The sequence below is a fragment of the Onychomys torridus genome, chromosome 12, assembly GCF_903995425.1.
Source record: "Onychomys torridus chromosome 12, mOncTor1.1, whole genome shotgun sequence".
In the NCBI taxonomy this organism is placed as follows: domain Eukaryota; kingdom Metazoa; phylum Chordata; class Mammalia; order Rodentia; family Cricetidae; genus Onychomys; species Onychomys torridus.
Genome location: NC_050454.1, coordinates 27,976,356 through 27,997,732, shown reverse-complemented (window position 1 = coordinate 27,997,732; position 21,377 = coordinate 27,976,356). Strand labels below are relative to the sequence as shown.

The following is a 21,377-nucleotide window of genomic DNA, read 5'->3' as shown; positions in this document are numbered from 1 at the left end:
AAAAATACATTAACAAAATAATATTCTCCTAGGTAGCAAGGAGCTAAAGAAGGGTTTAAAGAGAAACAGGCTTCTAAGCTAAAAATCTCTTTACAACTAACATGTTCAGGGTTTATAAGACACACCTTAGTAATTCTACACTGATAAAGAATTTTTCAAAAATTGATCAACACTACCTGTTTTCCAGGTTGTTGGGATTATTAGCACAAATCCACATGTCAGGGAATTCTTCCTCGTGATTGGAAGGGGAAGGCAGGACTCTCCATTTGAGGCAAAGATCTTACCATAAAGACAAAAACATGAAATAATCGAACTTATCATTAAAAAAAAAAAAGATGCCAGTTCAGATATACTCAAAGCAGCGACCCCTTCACCACATACCCCATGACTGCTGGCACAGCTATTCCAGGCTTCTGTGAGTTATGTGAGAAGCTTGCCAAGAAATGAGCAATCATCATCATTGCCCCAGCTCCCTCCAAGTTGGATGCTATTCCTTTTGATCAAAGGAAACTTGCTGCATCTCATTCTCCCTTCCCCTAAGAATTCCAGTGACCTGACTCTCACTCTTTCCAGCCTGTTCCCGTCTGCTCCACTTTCCATGTTCAACCACACTAAGAAGGGAAGTGAAGATCTGTAAGTCATTCACAGACTGCCCTCCTCCGTCTGTTATCCACCCCCTGGCTCTTATTCCACAACCCACTGATTTCTTTGTGTGTTTCCCCTTACAATCTCTCTTTGTTTTTAGGCCCAAGGCACACAGCTGTCTTTAGGCTAAACCCAAGTTTAATCCTGAATTCCCTCTTGACACAGAGGTAAATAATTTGTGCACTCCTGAGGCAGAAGCAGTTTGCATGGGCAACTAGCACCTGAAGCAAGCACCTCCTACAGCCTGTGGACCTTGGGAGAATGACTTAATTTCTGTTTCAATACAAACATCTGTAAAAAATGAGGTTTCTACCAGTATTTATATGAAGAAGAGCTGAGGATAAAATGGCTTCACAGTATTAATGGCGATGAAAATCAGCACCGCTAAATACTTTCTTGATCACTTAGCAAACCTGACACTTATTAGATCAAATGTTCACAACTTTATGAAATAAGTATAAGCAATACTCTCGATTCCTAAATATGAGATTCATTCTCAGAGATAACCAGTGACTGCCCCAATCCCATTCAGCCCTTCACCACTGGAGAATGTATTTCAAGTACTTGGCAGGCATCAAAGATACACTCATTATTGGCCACTCTAATTGTCCCCTGGCAGGCTGTCACATTCTGTCATCAATTACCTCAGTCATACTTTCTAAATGTGTCATAGGCGTTCCGTTTATTAAGTCTCACTGCCACACATTAGTTCAGGCATTTACATCGCTCACTTAGGTCTTCTATCACAAGAGACTACCATCCCAGGTTTGACCTTCCCTCCATTCTGGTTCTGCACTAAATCACCCTCCATGGAGTTGCCTCACTTCAAGTTGCATCTGACTCTTCAATTCCCCCTGGACCAGTCCCAGAAGAAAGGCTGGGGAGGTGCTCTCCTGGTATGCGTCTGTTTTATCTGGTGGATTGTAGGTGACAGAAAGTACACTGTCCTTAGTTCCAAGTCCTTTATACAGTGGCTTGAAAGCATGGCAAGTGCTCGGTGGCTCTCCGTTGCTCTCTTTCTACGGAGAATTTTCCACTACCTCCCACTGTTGAGCCCTGCAACTCAAGACCTCATAAAGGCATTTACCCAAGAAAATACTCTACCTTTCATCATTTGGTCTTCCTCCACTTATTCTTTTATTAGATTACAGAATCTCTATTAGTCTTAGACACAGTGTTACATAAAAAGTAGACAGTGGCTGTTTCTCATCCTCCATCATAACTATTTCAAATAAGGTACATATCTGAGATCAACCATTTCCTTTCCCTGTGCTTTACCTCTACTCAACCCTATCATAACGACTATCCCATGTCTCTGTCATGAAATCTCACCTCCATTTTTCCACCCCACTCTTTGTCATTGCACATTCAGAGATCTCTGTCTATCCTTCCCTTATCTAATCTGCCCTCTATTGTACTTACTTTACACTTGCCTAGACAGCAACCTCCTTAGATGCAAACACTGTGTTTCACCACCGTGTCTTCTTATCACCATGATTTGAATAGTTAGGAAACCATGAATATCTATTAGGCTGGCGTTCAGCACTCACCACATTGTAGGATGAATGGGCTGGCCATCGCTTGTCTTCTTCGGCACTGGAGAGACTCTAAAGATCTGTCCATGTCTTTGCTATGTTGGTATTTTAATTCATCCCAAAATAGTGTTAGATTTCTATTACCTGAAGGAAAGGAAACAGACAATATGTAACACAAAAGAAGTAAGTTAACATAATCAAGGTGATTAATAAAAAAAATAGTTTAGATGTGAGCACATATACAATATGGTTTCAACTATGTGGGAGCCAATAAGAGATTGATGAGTTATTTATAAGTTGGGTCTGTTATTTATAAGTTGGGTCTTTATAGATTAAAACATGTTTACTGATTTATATGCTATTACATTTTCAAATCATGTGCAGTAAGTGGGCACCATCTTTACAATAAAAATAAAGACAATAGCAGTTATAAAAAGTTACATTTTTATTGTTGCAATAAAGCACAGTGACATTTAAATTATTATTCTTAAATATTCCCAGGAATAGCTGTGCTAATTAAACTGTAAAGGCCACTTTTAAAATTATTGCCAGAAATATTTATCACTCCTATCACACAGCTAGAGTTTTCCTAAACACTTATATCATCCCTGGTTCTGGTTTCTTCCTCGGCTGTGTTTTATGTTCCATCCTAACCCCAAGTTCTACACCCATCATTGCTTGGAAATAGCTTATCTCAGGAGACCATTGGAATTTCATTGAGAAGCTGTGTTCTTATCCTTTGAACTAGAAATTGCACAGCTGTGACAACATTGCATACAGCATTGTTAGAAGAGTCAAAATTTGGAAATCACATAAAAGCCTAAGACGAACTGATAAACTCCATTTCCAAATAGTGAAAGAGCCCTGAGCATCTTGAAGAGGAGGGAGGAAGAGCTAAATGTAGTGATTACCAGGCTCTACAAGACACAGCTTTTATTTTTAAAGAGCTATAAGGCAACACCAGATAATATTTTAAAGTTTTTGTGACTTATAAAATATGTACACATATAATATCAGGTTGGACATTCTTTTCTCAAAGTATGGAGAAAGTTTTATTTAAAAAAAAAATAGAGAGATTTGTTTGTTTATTATTTATTTTATTTTATTTTATTTGAGACAGGGTTTCTCTGTGTAGCTTTAGAGCCTATCCTGGAACTTACTCTGTAGACCAGGCTGGCCTTGAACTCACAGAAATCTGCCTGCCTCTGCTTTCTGAGTGCTGGGATTAAAGGTGTGCACCACCACCACCCAGCAAGAGTTTTTTTTTATGTGAATGGGTGGTTTTTTGCACGTATGTTTGTGTGCCATGTGTGCCTGGTGCCCACAGAAGGCAGAAGATGTCAAATCACCAGGAACTAGAATTATCGGTGTGAAATGCTATGTAGGTCCTGGGGACAAAAAAACCTGGGTCTTCTGCAAGACCATGAAGTGCTTTTAACCATCTTTCCAACCTCAAATAAAGTTTTAATGGTAGATATCTTTAGAGAAGAAAAGAAGTTACGGGGAAAGTTAGCGGGGTGGGGGGGGGGATACTTTTACTTTTTACTTTACTTTTTGTGAACACTTTTGGTATTTTTACATGTACATGTACTATTTTAAAAGGGTCTTTAATTTTAAAAAAAGTAAGAACTATGTTTTACTATTTTACCCAATATGAGAACCACTGCCTGGCCATATGGCTATGTAACTTCTGAAATACATCCACAGAGAACGGTCACCCATGTTCACATTTCCAAAAATGTGTAGTGAAGTGTAAACCTTAGAGATACTGGAAACAGCCATTCTTCCAGCAACTTTCACATGTGATCATGTAATCACATAGAGTGCACATAAATAATTCTTTATACCTTTTATCCTTGTAAAAACTCGGGCTTTACATGTTTAATTTTAAGACCAGGAGGCCAAAAAGTCAGTCTTCAAAAGAGGTTTTCTTCATGGGCAGGGCTACTAAAAAGATGTCACAGATCCCTAGATTCCCATGTTGGCTCCTCATCAAATTTCTACTTATGTCTTTCCTCCAAACCATCCTTAGTCATCTGTTGTAGAACATTGCTTTAAGGTGTGCTACTTTTGTTTATGTTGCACTTGGTTAACTCTGTGAAGCTGTGTTACTGTGTCTGTCTAAAACACCTGATGGTCTCATAAAGAACTGAACGGCCAATGACAAGGCAGGAGAAAGGATAGGCGGGGCTGGCAGGCAGAGATGATGTATAGAAGGAGAAATCTGAGAGGAAGATCTAGGAGCCAGAAAAGGAGGAGGATTCCAGGAGCCAGCCACCCAGCTGCACAACAAGCCACAGAGTAAGATTACGATTTACAGAAGTAAGAGAATGGGAAAAGACCAGAGGCAAAAGGTAGATGGGGTAAATTAAAGTTAAGGGAAGCTGGCTAGATACTAAGCCAAGCTAAGGCTGGGCATTCATAATTAAGAAGCCTCCATGTCTGATTTATTTGGGAGCTGGGTGGCAGGCCCCCCAAAAGAGTAAAAAACAAATAACAGGCATCTGCCTGGTGAGCTTTTGATTCAGACTCAGTTTCTGCCCTTTGCTTATTATTTGTCCTTGAAATCCCCATTTAGCTGAGGACTCAGGTAATATAAATGAGAATGGCCCCCCTAGGCTCACATATTTGAATGCTTGGTCACCAGGGAGTGGCACTATTTGAAAGGATTAGGAGATATGGCCTTGTTGGAGGAAGTGTGTCACTGAGGGTGGGCTTTGAGATTTCAAAGCTCAAGCCAGGCTGAACATCTCCCCCTCTCTCTCTCTTCCTGCTGCCTGTAGATCCAGATGTAGACCAAGAACTCTCAGCTACCTCTCCAGTACCATGTCTGCTTGTGTACCACAATGTTTCCCACCATGCTGATAATGGACTAAAGCTCTGAAACTGTAAGCAATTCCTCAAGTAAGTGCTTTTTTTTATAAGAGCTGCCATGGTCATGGTGTCTCTTCACAGCAATAGAACACTGACCAAGACAATGACCTTGAACTTCTGATCCCATTGTCTCCCTCTCTGAGTGCATGCATAATTGAGCTCGGTTTACATGGTACTGGGGATTAAAGTCCGGGTCATGGGATATGAGACAAGCACTCTACCAACTGAGCTGTATCCCCAGCAGCCCTTTTATCTGGCCTTAGTCTACCACATTCTCCACTTCTCAAGCTCCCAAAAGACTACTCTATTGAATTTGACATGGCTTATGAGAGTTTGCTTCTCTGATTTCATAACTATTTTATCTGTACTATCTTAGGGTGTTCCATAGATTTAAAAGATGTAGAATACTGTGCTAGTCTGGATGAAATGGCCCCCATAGACTCATAGGGAGTGGCATTCATTATTGGAGGTGTGGCCTTATTGAAAGAGGCCTGTCACCAAGGGGTGGGCTTTGAGGTTTCAGAAGCTCATGCCAGGCCTAGTGGCTTACTGTCTCTTCCTGCTGCCTGTGGATCCTCATGTAGAACTCTCAGCTACCTCTCCAGCACTGTGTCTACCCGCTTTCCTTGCTGCCATAACAATGGACTAAACTTCTGAACTCTAAGCCAGCCCCAATGAAATGCTTTTCTTCATAACAGTCACCATGGTCATGGTGTCTCTTCACAGTGATAGAAACCCTAACTAAGACAAGTACATTCTGGCTCTGCTACATATTATTTGCAAAATTTTGGGCAAGCCGGTAAGTTTTCTTATCCATCAAGTGAGTATTGGGCAAATAAAATGGCTTAGTAGGCAAAGGTGCTTGGTGCCAAGTATAACAACATGAGTTGGATCCCTGGATATACAATGTGGAAGGAGAGAACCACATCTTACAATTTGTCCTCTGACCTCTACACATGTCCCCAGACATAAAATAAATAAATGTAATAAAAATAATAAACTATAATTATAAAAAGTAAATGATTACAGTAACTTGCCTTATAGGATTAATATAAAGATGAAATGTGAGACATTAAAACAAAGAATGAGAGGATTCTGGGAAAAGAGAGAGTAGGATGCTCTCAAACCTATTTTAACCTCTAGTTGGAATCATCACTGGTAGAATCTCTTGAGTGTAACTATTTTGGAACTTTGGAGCCTAGCAGGATTACAAAGCCAGTTCAGCTCCCAGCTGGTAGTCCTTACCCAACCTATACATGTTAGCCCTGTGACAGACGGCTGTGTGTGTGTCCTTGGAACAGCTGGTACACACCTCAAAAACATCCCTGTAAGCAAAACATCCCTGCTTTCCCAATACCCCCCACCCCCCAGGTTCTAAAGGAGCAGAGGACAAGGTTGGGCCACTGATGTCACACGTGTCCACTGGTTACAATAATTTCCCAGAGAGCTGAGGAACTACTACCTTTTTTCTTCAATACCCTTCATTTTTCCGTGTTCTTTCCTTTTGGGAACTATGCTTGGCAAGCTAGACTCAAAAACATCAATGTGTACAAGAGAAATTTAAGTGACCAGAAGGTGATAGAAAATCAGAAATGCCTGAGGAGATTTATGTTTACATCTCAGGCTGATCCTCCGCACAGAGACCCTCTACAACAAAACCAAAATAAAACGTAAGAGGCAGCAAAGGTGAGAATCAATTTAGGTGAGAATCAATTTCCAGAGTTACAAGGCTCGCAGATTCCAACACACAGTTTTCAAGAACAACATCATAAGGCATAGAGAGCAAAAGGAAAACATCTACAAAGACTTTAGAGCAACTTCTAAAAGAAGGAGAGAAAAATCAAGAAAGTGATGTAAATCAAAAATAAAAGTACCAGAGAAACCCAAGTCTTAAAAAGACCAAAAGGAATTATGGAGCAAAACCGTCTATCAACACTTACTAGAGATGTCCAAGTACAGATTCTAGCAGGAAGAAGGAGCCAGTGAGTTGAAGACACAATAATGAAAATTATACTTATCTGAGGAGCAGAATGGAAAATGACCCAAAGAAAGTGAACAGAGCCTAAGAGACCAGGAGGACACCTCCAAGTGGACCAACATACACACCGCCAGAGCTCTAGAAAGGGGAAGGTTAGGAAGATGACTCAGTTGGTAAAGTAACGGCTGTGTGAGCATGAGGATCTGAGTTCAGATCCTCCACATTTCACTTACAAAGCTGAATGTGGCAATCCATGCCTGTGATCAGCACTGGGGAGGCAGAGAGAAGATCGCTAGGTCTTGATGGCTGGCTAGCCTAGCCCAGTCAGTGACCTCCAGGTTCAGTGGGAGACTCTCCTACAAAAACTAAAGTGAAGAATGATGAGGAAGAGTCTGCATGTCAACCCCAGGCTCTGGCTGCACGCTCACAAACATGGTACGTACCGATTCATAACACACATACAGACACTCACTCCCACACAGAGAGAGTTCCAGAAAGAGGAGAAACATAAACAAAGATCACCTACATAAATGACTCAATTTTCCCCATAGTTGACTAAAGGCATTAATAAAAATATCATATCTAATAACCTTAAGAACCTCTAGCTAGGACAAATTCAAACATATAGCAACCACCCTTTATAATCAAGCTGCTGAAAGACAAAGATAGAAGAAGACTCAATAGGCTGAGGGGTAGAAGCTGCTGGTTATGGTGTGTGCATGCACGTTTGTACATGTGTGTGTTTAGATATGAATATATGTATATATTGTATGTATGTATGTATATATATACTAAAAATAGATTTGTTTTCATGCAATATAGTCTGATAACGGTTTTCTCTCTCCTGACCCCTCCCAGATCCTCCTGACTTGCCTACCCACCTAACCCCATGCCTTTCCTTTCTCTCTTTAGAACACAGACATGCAAACAAAATAAACAAACCAACATTTAAAATAAGAAAGAGGTCAAGACACACACACACACACACACACACACACACACACACAGAGAGAGAGAGAGAGAGAGAGAGAGAGAGAGAGAGAGAAATGTAACTGAAGTAAAGCTACTATGCAGTCAGATTAAAATGTTGTAACTTCAGTGTGTTAAACATGATGCACACACAGAAAGTGGCTAAAGAATACACATAACAGAAATTGGGAAATGAAGTCGGGAACAATAGTGCAAGCCTATAATCCCAGGACTCTGAAGGTGGAGGCAGCAGCATTACAAATCGGAGGGCAGCCCGGGCTGCATCATGAGACCTTGTCTGGAAAAAAAAAAAAAAAAGGAGAAAGGAATTTAAATGTTTCATTACAGTAATCAGGCAAACACAAAGGAAGAAAGTAAAACAAGAAATGAGGAACAAATAAGAAGTTGTAAGGCATCCAGAAGACAATTAGCACAATGACCAAAGCCCCTCTTTATCAGCAATTACTTTGGTGTAAATAGAATGTAGTCTCCATTCAAAAAACGAATATTACAATGAATTAAAAATATGGTTTCCAGAAGTGCTGCCTAGATGCAAATTAGTTGCAAATGAGACAATGAAGAAGGACATTTCCTTTGACACAAAGATGGAAACTGGTAACAAATAAAAGTACAAAAACAGATACTTCCTGCAAAAAAGCAGCCAAAATAGAACAAGCGCAGCTCTGCAAACATTCACCAAAACAGATTTAAAAGCAAAAGAGGTCACAAGAGAGAATGAAGAGTCCTCTATATTAATAAAAGGTTCAAAAGAGCAAGAAGATAAAACAATTACAAACAGATGCACCCAACAATAAACTAAGCAAAACAGGAAGCAAACTGGCAAAATTCTGCTATAAAGGAGACAAATGCTTTGTTTTTAACACAGTTTTTTTATGCTATGTATATGATTCAGTTTTAGAAAGAAGTAAGTGTATAGAAACTCATTCATTTCATCTAGGTTTTCCAATTTGTTGGTGTAGAGTTGTCCATAGTAATCTAAAGATGCTTTGTGTTTTGTAGCACTGGTTAGAATGTTTCACTCTGTTTTTCCTTGGGGCCTTCTCCCTTTTTTCCCACTCTAAAGGCTTGCCTGTATAAAGGGCAGGTGGAAAATGAATGAAAGAAAACAGAAATATACGTTTATAGATCTTAAAATCAAGTTCCAAGAGCTTTAGGAAGACGGAGTAGTAGGCAGTCACGTCCACACCATGGTTGTGTCCAAGCAGTAAGAACCAGTGACCATGGCCATGCTGTCGGTGCTAGTGCAACAAATTTAGATAGAAATGCCAGACAAGAGAAATCGCTAGGGAGGGACTGAAAACATCTCCAGAAGACACAGCGGTGAGTTTGTCCTCCTGTCCACACATCTGTGCAGAGCAGAGGTCATATAGCATAGATGGCAGCAACCTAGAAACCTAGAGAAGCCTCCAAAGGAAAGCCACCCCACTGCGCCTTGACAGAGGACTTTCCAGCCTCTAACACTGCTGGAAAACAACTTCCTGCTGTCACCATCATGTCACCCACAGTATGTTTTTATGGCAGCCACAGCTAATGGCTGTGTCAATCCCTGTAAATCCAGATGTGCAGCTGTGCTTGGTTCTCTCACCTGTGAAGACTTCCAGGAGGACTGCTCTCTGTTTAAAGATAGCCTAGACCACATAGTGAATTTCAGATGAGCCTAGATTAAAGTGCGTGACTTAGTCTCAAAATAAATAAACAAGTAATTAAACTAGTCCATAAGTAATATAAATAATAAATAAGTAAATCAGATTTTCAGGGTTTCTTTCACCTCCCATCTTTCATTCTAAATTCATTCCATTCATCTTCCTTGACCTACTTTAACTATAGAAACTTTCTGAATCCTAATTGCAGTGAATCTTTCCAAACTCAGAAAAGAAAATGTGTGTGGTACGTATTGTATTTCCTCTGACCACAATAAGATGAAATTAGATATCATTTTAAAAAATCAAAGAAACAAAGCTCCACTGAGTCAGGCTCGGTGGTGTAACTAGTGTTCCCAGGACTCAGAAGCCTGAGCGAATCCCCAAGCCTGGGAGCTTGAGGACAGCAGGTGAGAGAGCTGGATTTTTCCCTGAATCAGGAGAGTGGGAGGGGCGTGTGTGATGGTTTGGAGGGAGGAAAAGGAGAGGAATATAATGTAATCATATTATAATCTCAAAACTAACATTAAAAAAGATTGCAGGTATGTGATTTCATTTAAAAGAGGGGCATGAAAGTGAAGGAAAAGAAAGAAGAATAAAGGAAACGAAGAAAAGGAAGCTGGAGAATTAAACACTGTCCTAGTTTGCTTTCTGCTATGATGAAACACTGACTGTGGGGGTCTGAAAGAAAATGGCCCCCAAAGGGAGTGGCACTATTAAGAGGTATGACTTTGTTGGTGTAGGTGAGGTGTTTGTGGAGGAAGTGTGTCACTGTGGAGGTGAGCTTTGAGGGCTCATATACAATCAAGATACTGCCCAGAGTCTACAGGCAAGATGTTGCCTGCAAGATGAAGAATTCTCAGCAACTTCTTCAGCACCACGTCTGCCGGCATGCTGCCATACTCCCAGCTGCCATAGTTCCTGCCATGATGACAATGGACTAAACCTCTAAAAATGTAAGCTTCCACCTCAATGCAATGTTTTCCTTTACAAGAATTGTTGTGGTCATGGTGTCTCTTCACAGCAATAGAAACTGTAACAAAGACACTGACCAAATGCAATTTTAGGAGGAAAGCATTTATTTGGCTTCCACTTTTATGCCATAGTCCATCATTGAGGGAAATCAGGGCAAGAAGTCAAGCTGGAAGCTGGAGGTAGGAACTAAAGCAGAACCACTGGGGAATGCTGCTTACTGGCTTGTTCCCCATGGCTTGCTCTATTTGCTTTCTTTCCAGAACCACCTGTCCAGGGGTGGCACTGCTCACAGTCAGCTAGGAATGTCCCCATCAACCATTAATTAGGAAAATGCCTTACAAACTTGCCTACAGGCCAGTCTGATGGAAGCAGTTCCTCAAGTGGGGGTCTCTCTCCCCAGATGACTATAACTTGAATGAAATTAAAAAAAAAGAATGAAAATCAGAAGGCCCCAACAACTAAAGAAGAAATCATGAAGAAATTAGAAAATACTTATCAGTGAATGGAAACAACAAATTCAATATACCAAAATTTGTGACAAGATCACAAAAACAATGTTGTAAAGGAAATTATAGCTACAAAAAAAGTGCTCATAAAAAATGATCTTGCCAAGAGGTGGTGGCACACACCTTTAATCCTAGCACTCTGGAGGCAGAGGTAGGTGGAGCTTTGTGAGTTCAAAGCCAACCTGGTCTACAGAGCAAGTTTCAGGATGACCAGAGCTACATTGAGAAACCCTGTCTCATAAAATAAATGAATAAATAACAAACAAACAAAAAATGATGATCTTAAGTCTAAAACCAAGCTCTATAATAATAATAATAATAATAATAATAATAATAATAATAAAAAAAAACTGGGAAAACAAAGGGTCAACTAAACCTAAAGCTGGCAAAAAGAAGTACATAAAGGTCAGATAAAAGATGAACTAACTAAATAATAAAAAAGGAACATCATTAAAATAAATTTTTTTTCTCAAAAAAATTGTGACTTACAAACATTTGCTAGATGGACTGAGAAAAAAGATAAAGATTCAAGTCAATAAAATAATAAATGAAGAAAAGGACATGACTACCAATTCTACAGGGGAAAAATAGGATACTACTATAAACAATGACATAGCAGTGAATTGGAAATGTACGTAATGGTCAAACTCCAACAAAGGCGAATCTTACCAAGACAAATCCAGGAGGAAACAGAACACACTGGACAGATGTAGGGTGAGGAAGGAATCTGAATCTGTAATCAAGAGCACGCCCTGCAATGGGTGCTGGCTTCTAGGTTTCTTTTCCTGTTGCTATGGTAACGTGCTCTAACGAAAGCAACTTTATGGAGAAAAGGATTCTTTTAGCCCACACTTTAAGATCCATCAGAGCAGAAGTCAAGGCAGCAGGGGCTTGAAATAGTTGGTCACATGACATGCACAGTGAAGATTCTAAAGCAATGAATGCATGCCTTGGTACAGCATTCTCTTTCTCCCTGGGAAGTCTAGGTTCCCGTGCCCAGAGAATGATCCCATGCACAATTAACAGAGGTCTTCCATATCAATTAAAGTAATCAAGATAACACCCCATAGGCATGACCAAAGACACATCTCTCAGGTGTGTCTAGATTCCCTCAAGTTGAAAATAGACACTGACATCAGACTTATTCAAAGAAAAACTAACATGAAACCTTCGCAAACTTTTCTTAAAAAAACAACAAAAGCCAGGCGGTGGTGGCGCACACCTTTAATCCCAGCACTAGGAGGCAGAGCCAGGTGGATCTCTCTGAGTTGGAGGCCAGCCTGGTCTACAAAGTGAGTTCCAGGAAAGGCACAAAGCAACACAGAGAAACTCTGTCTCAAAAAAAACAAAAACAAAAAAAACCAAACAAAAAACAAAAACAAAAAAACAAACAAACAAACAAAAACAAAAAACAAAAAATCAACAACAACAAAAATCCTGAAGATGCAGAACACTCCTTTGTAACTCATTCTATGAAGGAGGTATTAACTACTTTTAATGCCAATTCTGTGACGATGTTCTACAAAGAAAGGAAATTACAAGTCAACATTCCCCAGGCATAGATGCAAATATTCTCAATAAAATACCAGCAAACTGGATTCAATGATGTATTAAAAATAATATATGTCACGATCAAGCAGTATTTATTCATAATTCAATGTGCAATGCAAATGTACCATAGTAAAACAATAAGGGGGCTATGGACTACACAAAAACTTCAAACAATGTTGCAATCTGTGAAAGATCCAGCATCCATTTATTATAAAACAACAACAAAACCAAAACAAACAAAAGTCAACAGAATACCACTCAAGTAACTAGGTGGGCCTTCCTTCAGTGTAATAAAAGTCACATATAAAAAAAATCCACCACGAGCATCATAATAATGTCAGAAAAAAAAAAATCCTGCAAGTTTTCTTTAGGCTCAAGAACATAGCAAAGATACTGGTTTTTACACTTCTATTAAGCCAAATATTGGATATCCTACCTAGAACAATTAGGCAAGAAAAAAAGACATTCAAATTGAAAGGACAAAGTAAAATTGTCTCTACATCTGATATAAGCTTAATATCTAGAATACACTGCACATGCTAAAAAAAAAAAAAAACCTGTTAGAGCAAACAAATTGAACAAAATAGAAGAAAAAAATCATTGTTCATAATTGATTAAAATTTTATAGACAAAGAACAATCCAAAAAGGAAGTCAAAAAACTATTTAATTGACAATAAACAGCATCAAAAAGAGTAAAATATTTAGGAACTCACAGTGAAATATGAAAACCTTATAGATGAAAGCTATAAAACATTTATAAAGAATTTGAATAAGATATAAGTAGAGACAGATAATATTTACATACTGTGAGATTTAGGATTGATTCCAATATTCTCCCAAAGATTTATATATTATTTAACCCAGTCCCTACGGAAATGCCAATGTCTTCTTTTCCTAAACAAAAAAATCCATCTAGTCAAAAATAATCCTGAAAAAGAATAAAACAGGAGAACTCATACCTCCTAACATCAAGCCTTACTAACACTTTGAGTAATCTAAACTCTAAACAGTGTAGCATGGACATGAGGTTAGACATGTAAGACAACCTCGTCCTAACACTCACATACATGGACAAATTATTTCTGGCAAAAGTGGATGATTGTTCAGCAGGGAGAAGACAATCTTTTGAATAAATTCTGCTAAGTAAACTGAATATCTGCATGTAATACAATGACCCTCGACTCTGAACATCATACACAAAAATGAACTCAAAATGGGCTTGCTGTCTAAATGTAAGGTGTAAAATGATGGCACCCGAGGATAAGACTACAAGAGAAAAATCTTCACAACATTGGACTTGGCTACAACATCTTAGATATAACACAAAGGTATTGACAACAAAATAAAAAAATAGACAAAATGGACTTCATGAAAACAGTTTCTCAGAAACACTGTCAACAAGGTAAAAAGGCAGTCAACAGAACACAGGAAGGTATCTGTGAACCATGTATCCACTGATGGAATGATGTCCCTATTATATAGAAAACTCAAAGTTCAACAAAATAAAACCCAATTCAAAAAAGACGAAGGAGCAGGATATCGTGGCTCACTTCTGTAATATTGACACCTCAGAGGCTAAAGCTAGAGGGTCACTGTGAGTTCTAAGCCAATGTGAGCTATTCAGTGAGACCCTGCCTCAAATAGTAAATGAGAGAGGTGTACTTAGACATTTCAAAGTGGGCATCCAAATGGCCAATAAACACATTAAAGGAGATGCGATATCTTGATCATCATGCAATGACAATCAAAATCATGAGAAAGATGCCTAAGACTCCACCTCACCCATTAGGGTAGCAACCTAGCAAAACAAAACAAATCCAAATCAATAAAAACAAAACAAATCAATAAGTGTTAGAGAGGATGTGGAGAAACTGGAACCCCTGTGCATTGTAGTCAGCAAGGAAAATGGTAAATAGCACAAGCTACCATGGAAAAAATGATGTCTTCTTTAAAACTCAATAGAATTATCAAATTCTCCAGAAATTGTACTTTTGGACATAGAGGTAAATGTGGGCCAAAACCATTATGCTGAGATATATCTAACATCTGCTAAAATAACCATTACCAAGTAGGTGAACAATAGCTAGTGTATGTTTTTAAATTCAAAAGGCAGAGGCAGGTAGATCAGAGTGAGTTGAAAGTCAGCCTTGTGTACACAATAAGTTATAGTCCAGTCATGGCTACATAACAAGAGTGTCTTTTTTTTTTTTAAGCGAAAGATGACAGGGATTTATGAGAAAGTATAGAAAGAAAGAAAGAAAGAAAGAAAGAAAGAAAGAAAGAAAGAAAGAAAGAAAGAAAGAGAGAGAGAGAACTTGTATATTGTTGGTAGGAATGCATGCTTGTACAGCCAATACCGAACATAAAAGAACTATGATATGATCTTAAATCTCACTTTAGAATGTGTATATATATATATATATCCAAAGGAAATAAATTCAGTATGTTGAGTAGTCATTTCCATTCCCATATTCATTATATCATTATTCCCAAAATAGGTATGACATAGAATATCAATCTAAGTGTCCACTGATAAAGGAATTGTTTAAAATACATAGTAAATATACACATTTGGCACTGGAAAAAAAAGAAGTAAATCCTGTATTTGCAACAGCATTGATGCACATGAAGGGCATTAAGTTAAGACAGATAAACCAGGCACAAAAAGACAGACATCATATAGTCTCACTCACATATAGACCGACAAGAGTTGAGTTCATGGGAACCAAGGGTAGAATAATGGTTATAAGAACCTCGAGACACAGCTGGGGAGACACTGGCCAAAGGACCCAAGACTTCAGTCATGAGGAATATGTTCAAGAGATCTACTGCACACCATGGTGACTATTAGCAAGAACAAAAGTCTTTAAAACTGCTAAGAGAAAGGATCTGTACAACTGTCTACAGCAGCATTATTCATAATAAATCAGGTGGAGAAACCCAAGTGTCTACAAACAAAAGAGTAAGCAAAACATAATACATACATAACATGGACTAGCAGTCAGTCATACAAGGGAAAGACATTCTGATACATGCTTCAACATACATGGACCTTGAAGATATAGTTAAGTAAAACAAAGTTGCAAAGGACAAACACTGTAGAACCGCCTTCCCACTGGATACTGAGCCAAACTCACAGAAAGAAGGTAGTAGGAAGATGAGGTGGAAATGAGTTATTGTTTCATGACAACTGACTTTCAGCTTTAAAATATCAAGAGTGTTTTGGAAATGGAAACAAACGATGGGAGAGACAGCGACACAGTATTATGTACTGAATGACATTGGCTTGTACATAAAAAAGGTAAAGACAGGAAATGTTGTTGTATACATTTTACCTTAGTAAAAGGGGGACATGAAAGAGACTTACAGACATACATGTTGCAGCTGTACTGCATCTGTCATCTCTCTAAATGTCACTGTTCCATAACCACCATTCTCACAGTAAAGCTAAGCTTCATAACGCAGCACGGCTTCAGCAGGCAGCTTAGCATTCTGCAGCAATGCCGCTACCGCTATTCCTGACAAGCTACCTTATTAACCTGTTTGGTGAAATAAAGTCTCTGCCAGAAAACGTAAGACAGTTGATGCAACACAGCTAACTTGAGAGATGGATGCCCATGGTGATCTCCAACTTAAACCCCGCAAGAGTGGGAAAACCATGGAGTTAACAGCCCCAGCACACATGCTCCAGGCTGGGTGATGTTCTCCCTGATCTGTGATCACACCACCCTTCAACATTTGACACTTCACACCGCACATCTCCTTCACTTGCTGCCTCTATTCCCTGCTGGATGGGGAAAGCTTGGAAGATATGGCTCTACAATATCATGACTGCAGCACCTGAAATACAGAGCTGAATGGTTTCCCTTTTAAAATATCTACCTGATTTATTCAGATTATTGAATATGTAATTATACAGCTGAAATCCACTCTCCTTACATATTTCCTTAGGGATTACATAATACTAAATTTACTTATTACATAAATACAAGCTACATAATTACTTTTTAAAGGCTGAAATGGAAATTTCAGTAGCCCAGACATGTGAAGACAGTCTTCAAATAAAAGCCACAGGGATAGCCAAGGCTGGGATAAGGGCAGTGTTCTGGCTCAGCAGTAAAAGAGTTTGATCCCTGGGACCCACATTGTGGAATGTGAGAACAGAAGCCAGAAATCTGTCCCTGACCTTCGTCTGTGGCCTGGCCTGGCCTGTACAAACACAAGGAAGAGATGGAAGGCACAGAAATCAAGGGGATTTTTGAGGGGTTAGAAACACTTCTTACTAACTCCTGGTGCAGTCTCAATGATACTCATTACACAAAAGCCATCCCAACCAATTTCAACTGTGCCCATGGTGGTATCCGAACAAATTTGCTGTGGCCTGGATTCTGGACATGAGGAAAATGTATTCATAAGTAAGAAGGCCAGAAAGACAGCAGGGATAGGAAGCACACCATCTCAGTTTCTGTTTCTTTAATGTCTCACACAGCCCATCGGGAGTTATACAGCTATTCTGACTCTTTTCTCTTCAAAATCCATGTATTGCAAAGTCATCATGATGGTTGAGGTTAAGAGGCACATAGGTAGTGACATTCTGAACTGCATCTACCGGGAGCAGGCTCAGAGTTTGCACTTGGAAAAATTTTTCATCTAACCTAGTCTGGCAAGAAACAAAATCAGTAACAATGATACTTCACTGTTTTAGGTTGGCCTTTACAAATGGAGTGGCGTACAATAATAAATAAATACATAGCTTACTAAGTGATATTTATGTTTGTATATTTTAATGAAGGTGTTAAATTCTCCCTTTGCATGTAACTCAGAAGCTAAATGTGAAATTTCAGAGCTTAAAAGGTAATTAATTTTTCAAAATACATTTAAAATATTTCCAGCCACCAATAAAATAAGTTGTGCAGATGAACCACAATTGACTACAAAATTATTATTACTTTAGTGTCTCTAAACTAGATGGATTTAAAACTTCCATTTACTTCTGTGAAGAGTAAAAGGCCACAAGCTCACAACTAACACTCAGAATTATGACAGATTATATAATTTGAGACTTCTGTTGGAAGATTCAACAAGTTCATTCCATTAAAAATCTAGAATTAATGCATACAGAATTAAAGTCTCATTTTCTATACGAGAGATCTGTGAAAAAACTCTGAAAATTACATTTACTGTTACATATGTATAGAATATATTATTCAGAACAAATTCCAAATGCCAAAAATGTAGTGCTTACATTATTGCTTTTCAGGAGTCTTTTAAAACCTGTAATAATTTATTGAAAAAAAAAATGTCAAAATTCTGTAACTAAAAGATCAGTCTCTCTTCTCTATACTTTGGAGGTAATTTTTCTAGCAGGACTCTCTTAACAATACTCAGAATACAGGAAACCTGATAAGTGATTTAATAAACCTCACCCAATTATAAATAATAATATCTTAAATTTAATTAACTATATCATACTGGTCTCCCTAAGCCAGGCTGGCTTTGAACTCACAACCCACCTGCCTCAACCATTAGAGTGCTGGTATTATAGGATGTGCCACCATGCTCAGCTATAAGAATCTAATTTAATTTTTGTTGATATAATTTAATTCTGACTGAACTGGTTTTTTAAACATGATTAGAGAAATTAGTATTTTTTTAAAGTAAAGATTCTGTGCTGTATATTTAAAGTATAATAGAATATAATTTTGATGCGCTATATGTAAATAGCATAAAGCTTCCTTTGGTGAAAGACATGAAAACAGCCAGTATCTCACATAGATACCCTGGCATTCCTGGCATTTTTTAAGCTTGATTTTGTAGCAAAAGTAGCTGAAATCTACTCATATAACATGACCCCCCAAAAAAAGCATATACTATTTAATTTTGGTGCCTACAGTCCTTATGATAAACATTAGATCTGTGACTATGTTAAGTCCAAAGTCCTTAACTACAACTTGATCTTCTTCATTAAGGTGAACATTAATTAGCAGGCTGATAAACACAGTTTTGAGGTCTTGATCTGGGCACGGCAGTAAAAATTAGACATAAAAATCAAACTGCATTAAATTCCAAGCCAAACAAGGAGCCAGCATCTTTGTGCCTTGTTTTCAAATAAGTGAGATCCTCAGACATAGTTTGTGAAATGTAGTTTATTTCACTGAAGAAATAAAAAATAAATTCATTTATCATAATACAAATTCATTTGGTGATGATAATTCCAGTCACCCAACAAAAGCTGTGCAGCAGGTAAGAGCTAAAAGTGTGAGTTTTGTTTGTTTAGTTGGCTAGTTGGGATTTATGTGTTTGTGTTTCCAGCAGAAGGCACTCTTCTGGTGAACTCCTGACTGCTCTGGTATTCGCTAGGAGCAGAAGAGAATTTATCAATTCTAAACAGAGTATGCATTCCATTTAGCCCACCAGCCAGAACGTCCCCCCCCCCCCCGTCTCCGTATTTTAATTATCTTCAACTCCTCCCACATTGTGCTTTCATTCACCACAATATTTAGCAGGAGAAAGTTCTATTGCTTCTCTGTCAAATGGTAAAAAATACCAACTAATGTGTACCTGACAGGAAGTTATTTATTTATATTTTGTTGGCTTTAAAAAATTTGTATGCAGTATATTTTGTTCATATTCTTTGCCCAAATTCTCCTAGATCCCCTGCTTCTTACTACCCACCAGACTTCATGTTCCTTTCCTTTATGTCTCTCTCAAATCAAACATAATAATGATTAAAAACTACCAAGTCAATCCAAACCAAACAAACAAAAAAGCACATAGAATACATGGAGTCTAGTTTGTGTTGACCAACTTACTCCTGAGCACAGTGTCTGACCTGAAGTGTGACTGGCATACCCAGACTCCATTGGAGAAAACTGATTTTCCCTTTCCTCAAAGGTGTCAACTGCAAATAGGTTCTTGCTAGGATAGGACCCTATGTCCACTTCCTCTTCTTGCTGTGCAAGTCTGTGTATGTGGTCACAGTTTCTGTGAGTCCATATGTGCGTCAGCCCTGTTCAGTCTAGAAGATGCTGTTTCCTTGGAGTCATCCATCATCCCTCTGGCTCTTACAATCTTTCTGCCTCCCCTTCTACTTAGATCCCTGAGCTACAAGGAGAAGGGTTTGATGAAGACATCCTATTTGGAGTTTAGTGTTCCAAGGTCTCTCACTGTCTGCACAGTGTCTGGTTATAGTCTCTGTGTTAACCACCACTTATGGAGGGTTGAGCAAGACACTGATCTGTGAGTATAGCAATATGTAGATAGAAGTCATTTTATCACTATGCTCATTTAGTAGAGTAACAGGAATAGGTTTTCCCCTAGGGCCATGACCTATTTAGTTTCAAGTTCTAGTTTAGCAGTGTCAAGGCATGGGTTCCATCTCATGGACTGGGCCTTAAATCCATTTTTTTAAGTGGTTGGTTACTAACATAATATTTATTGCCAACATTATATATCTTTCAGACGGGTTGCTATTATAAGTTACAGGGTTTGTAGCTGAGTAATACTGATGATCAATTTTTCTTTTCCAGTAGCATGCAGAATACCTTCCAGCACCATAAATGCTAATCAGTATGGGTAAAGCTTTTACCCATGGGGCACCAGCTCTGTTTCTCCAGGTTCCATGATATAAGTAAGTGGGTGTTGTAGTTGGAGAGCTTCTCTCCAGGTTCCACCAAGCTCCCATGGTCCCACAACCCACGTATAAAATAATCATACAGACACTTATATTATTTAAACTGCTTGGCCATTAGCTCAGGCCTAACATTGTCTAGCTCTTACTCTTAAATTAACCCATTTCTGTTAGTCTATACTTTGCCACGTGGCTTGTGGCTTACCGTTGTCTTTACATGTTGCTTTTCCTGGCAGCGGCTGGCAGTGTCTCCTCCCAGCCTTTCTGTTCCCAGCCTTCTCCTCTTCCTTGTCCCGCCTACCCTATCCTTCCTGTCTGGCTACTGGCCAATCAGCACTATTTATACAGAGTGATATCCTCAGCAGGGTGTCTTCAGAAATAGAGTCTTACTATTAGGTTGTGGGGTTTTGTGTGTGTGTGTTGGCAAGATAGCCTGTAATGTTTGAGGGTGTCTAGAGGACCCCTTTGGTCAACAACTCAACAAGACATAATCTATTCCTGAACTGAGGATTTTATTTGATAGTATAAGATTGGGGGTTGTCTTTACCACTAGATAGTGACTCTGACCCCTTTGGTCAACAACTCAACAAGACATAATCTATTCCTGAACTGAGGATTTTATTTGATAGTATAAGATTAGGGGTTGTCTTCACCACTAGATAGTGACTCCATTTAAATCAGGAATTTTTTCTTGGTAGAATTATTAGAGATAATAAAATATAAAATATGGTAGAATGCTGTGGGATAATGCTTTTGTATACTAGTTTAATAAAACACTGATTGGCCAGTAGCCAGGCAGGAAGTATAGGCAGGATAAGCAGACAAAGAGAATTCTGGGAAGAGGAAGGCTGAAAGGAGACACCAGCCCACTGTCCAGGGAGCAGCATGTAATGGTACACAAGTAAAGTCATGGAACATGTGGCAACATATAGATTAACAGAAATGGGATGAGTTTAAGTGTAAGAGCTAGTCAATAGTTAGCCTGAGCTAAAGGCCGAGCAGTTTTAATTAATATAAGCCAAGTATGTTTACTTGGGTCTGAGCGGCTGTGG

The 21,377-nt window shown here is 38.7% G+C and overlaps 1 protein-coding gene across 1 annotated transcript in view; it reads right to left on the bottom strand.

Annotated features, from left to right (window-relative positions):
- Window positions 1-21,377, bottom strand: part of Morc1 (MORC family CW-type zinc finger 1) — a 165,167-nt gene that overhangs the window by 58,677 nt on the left and 85,113 nt on the right. The window contains exons 15-16 of the mRNA XM_036203849.1: window positions 2,196-2,324; window positions 177-279 (exon numbers count right to left, since the gene is read on the bottom strand). Coding sequence (XP_036059742.1) covers window positions 177-279; window positions 2,196-2,324 — 232 coding nt within the window. The remainder of the gene's footprint in view (window positions 1-176; window positions 280-2,195; window positions 2,325-21,377) is intronic.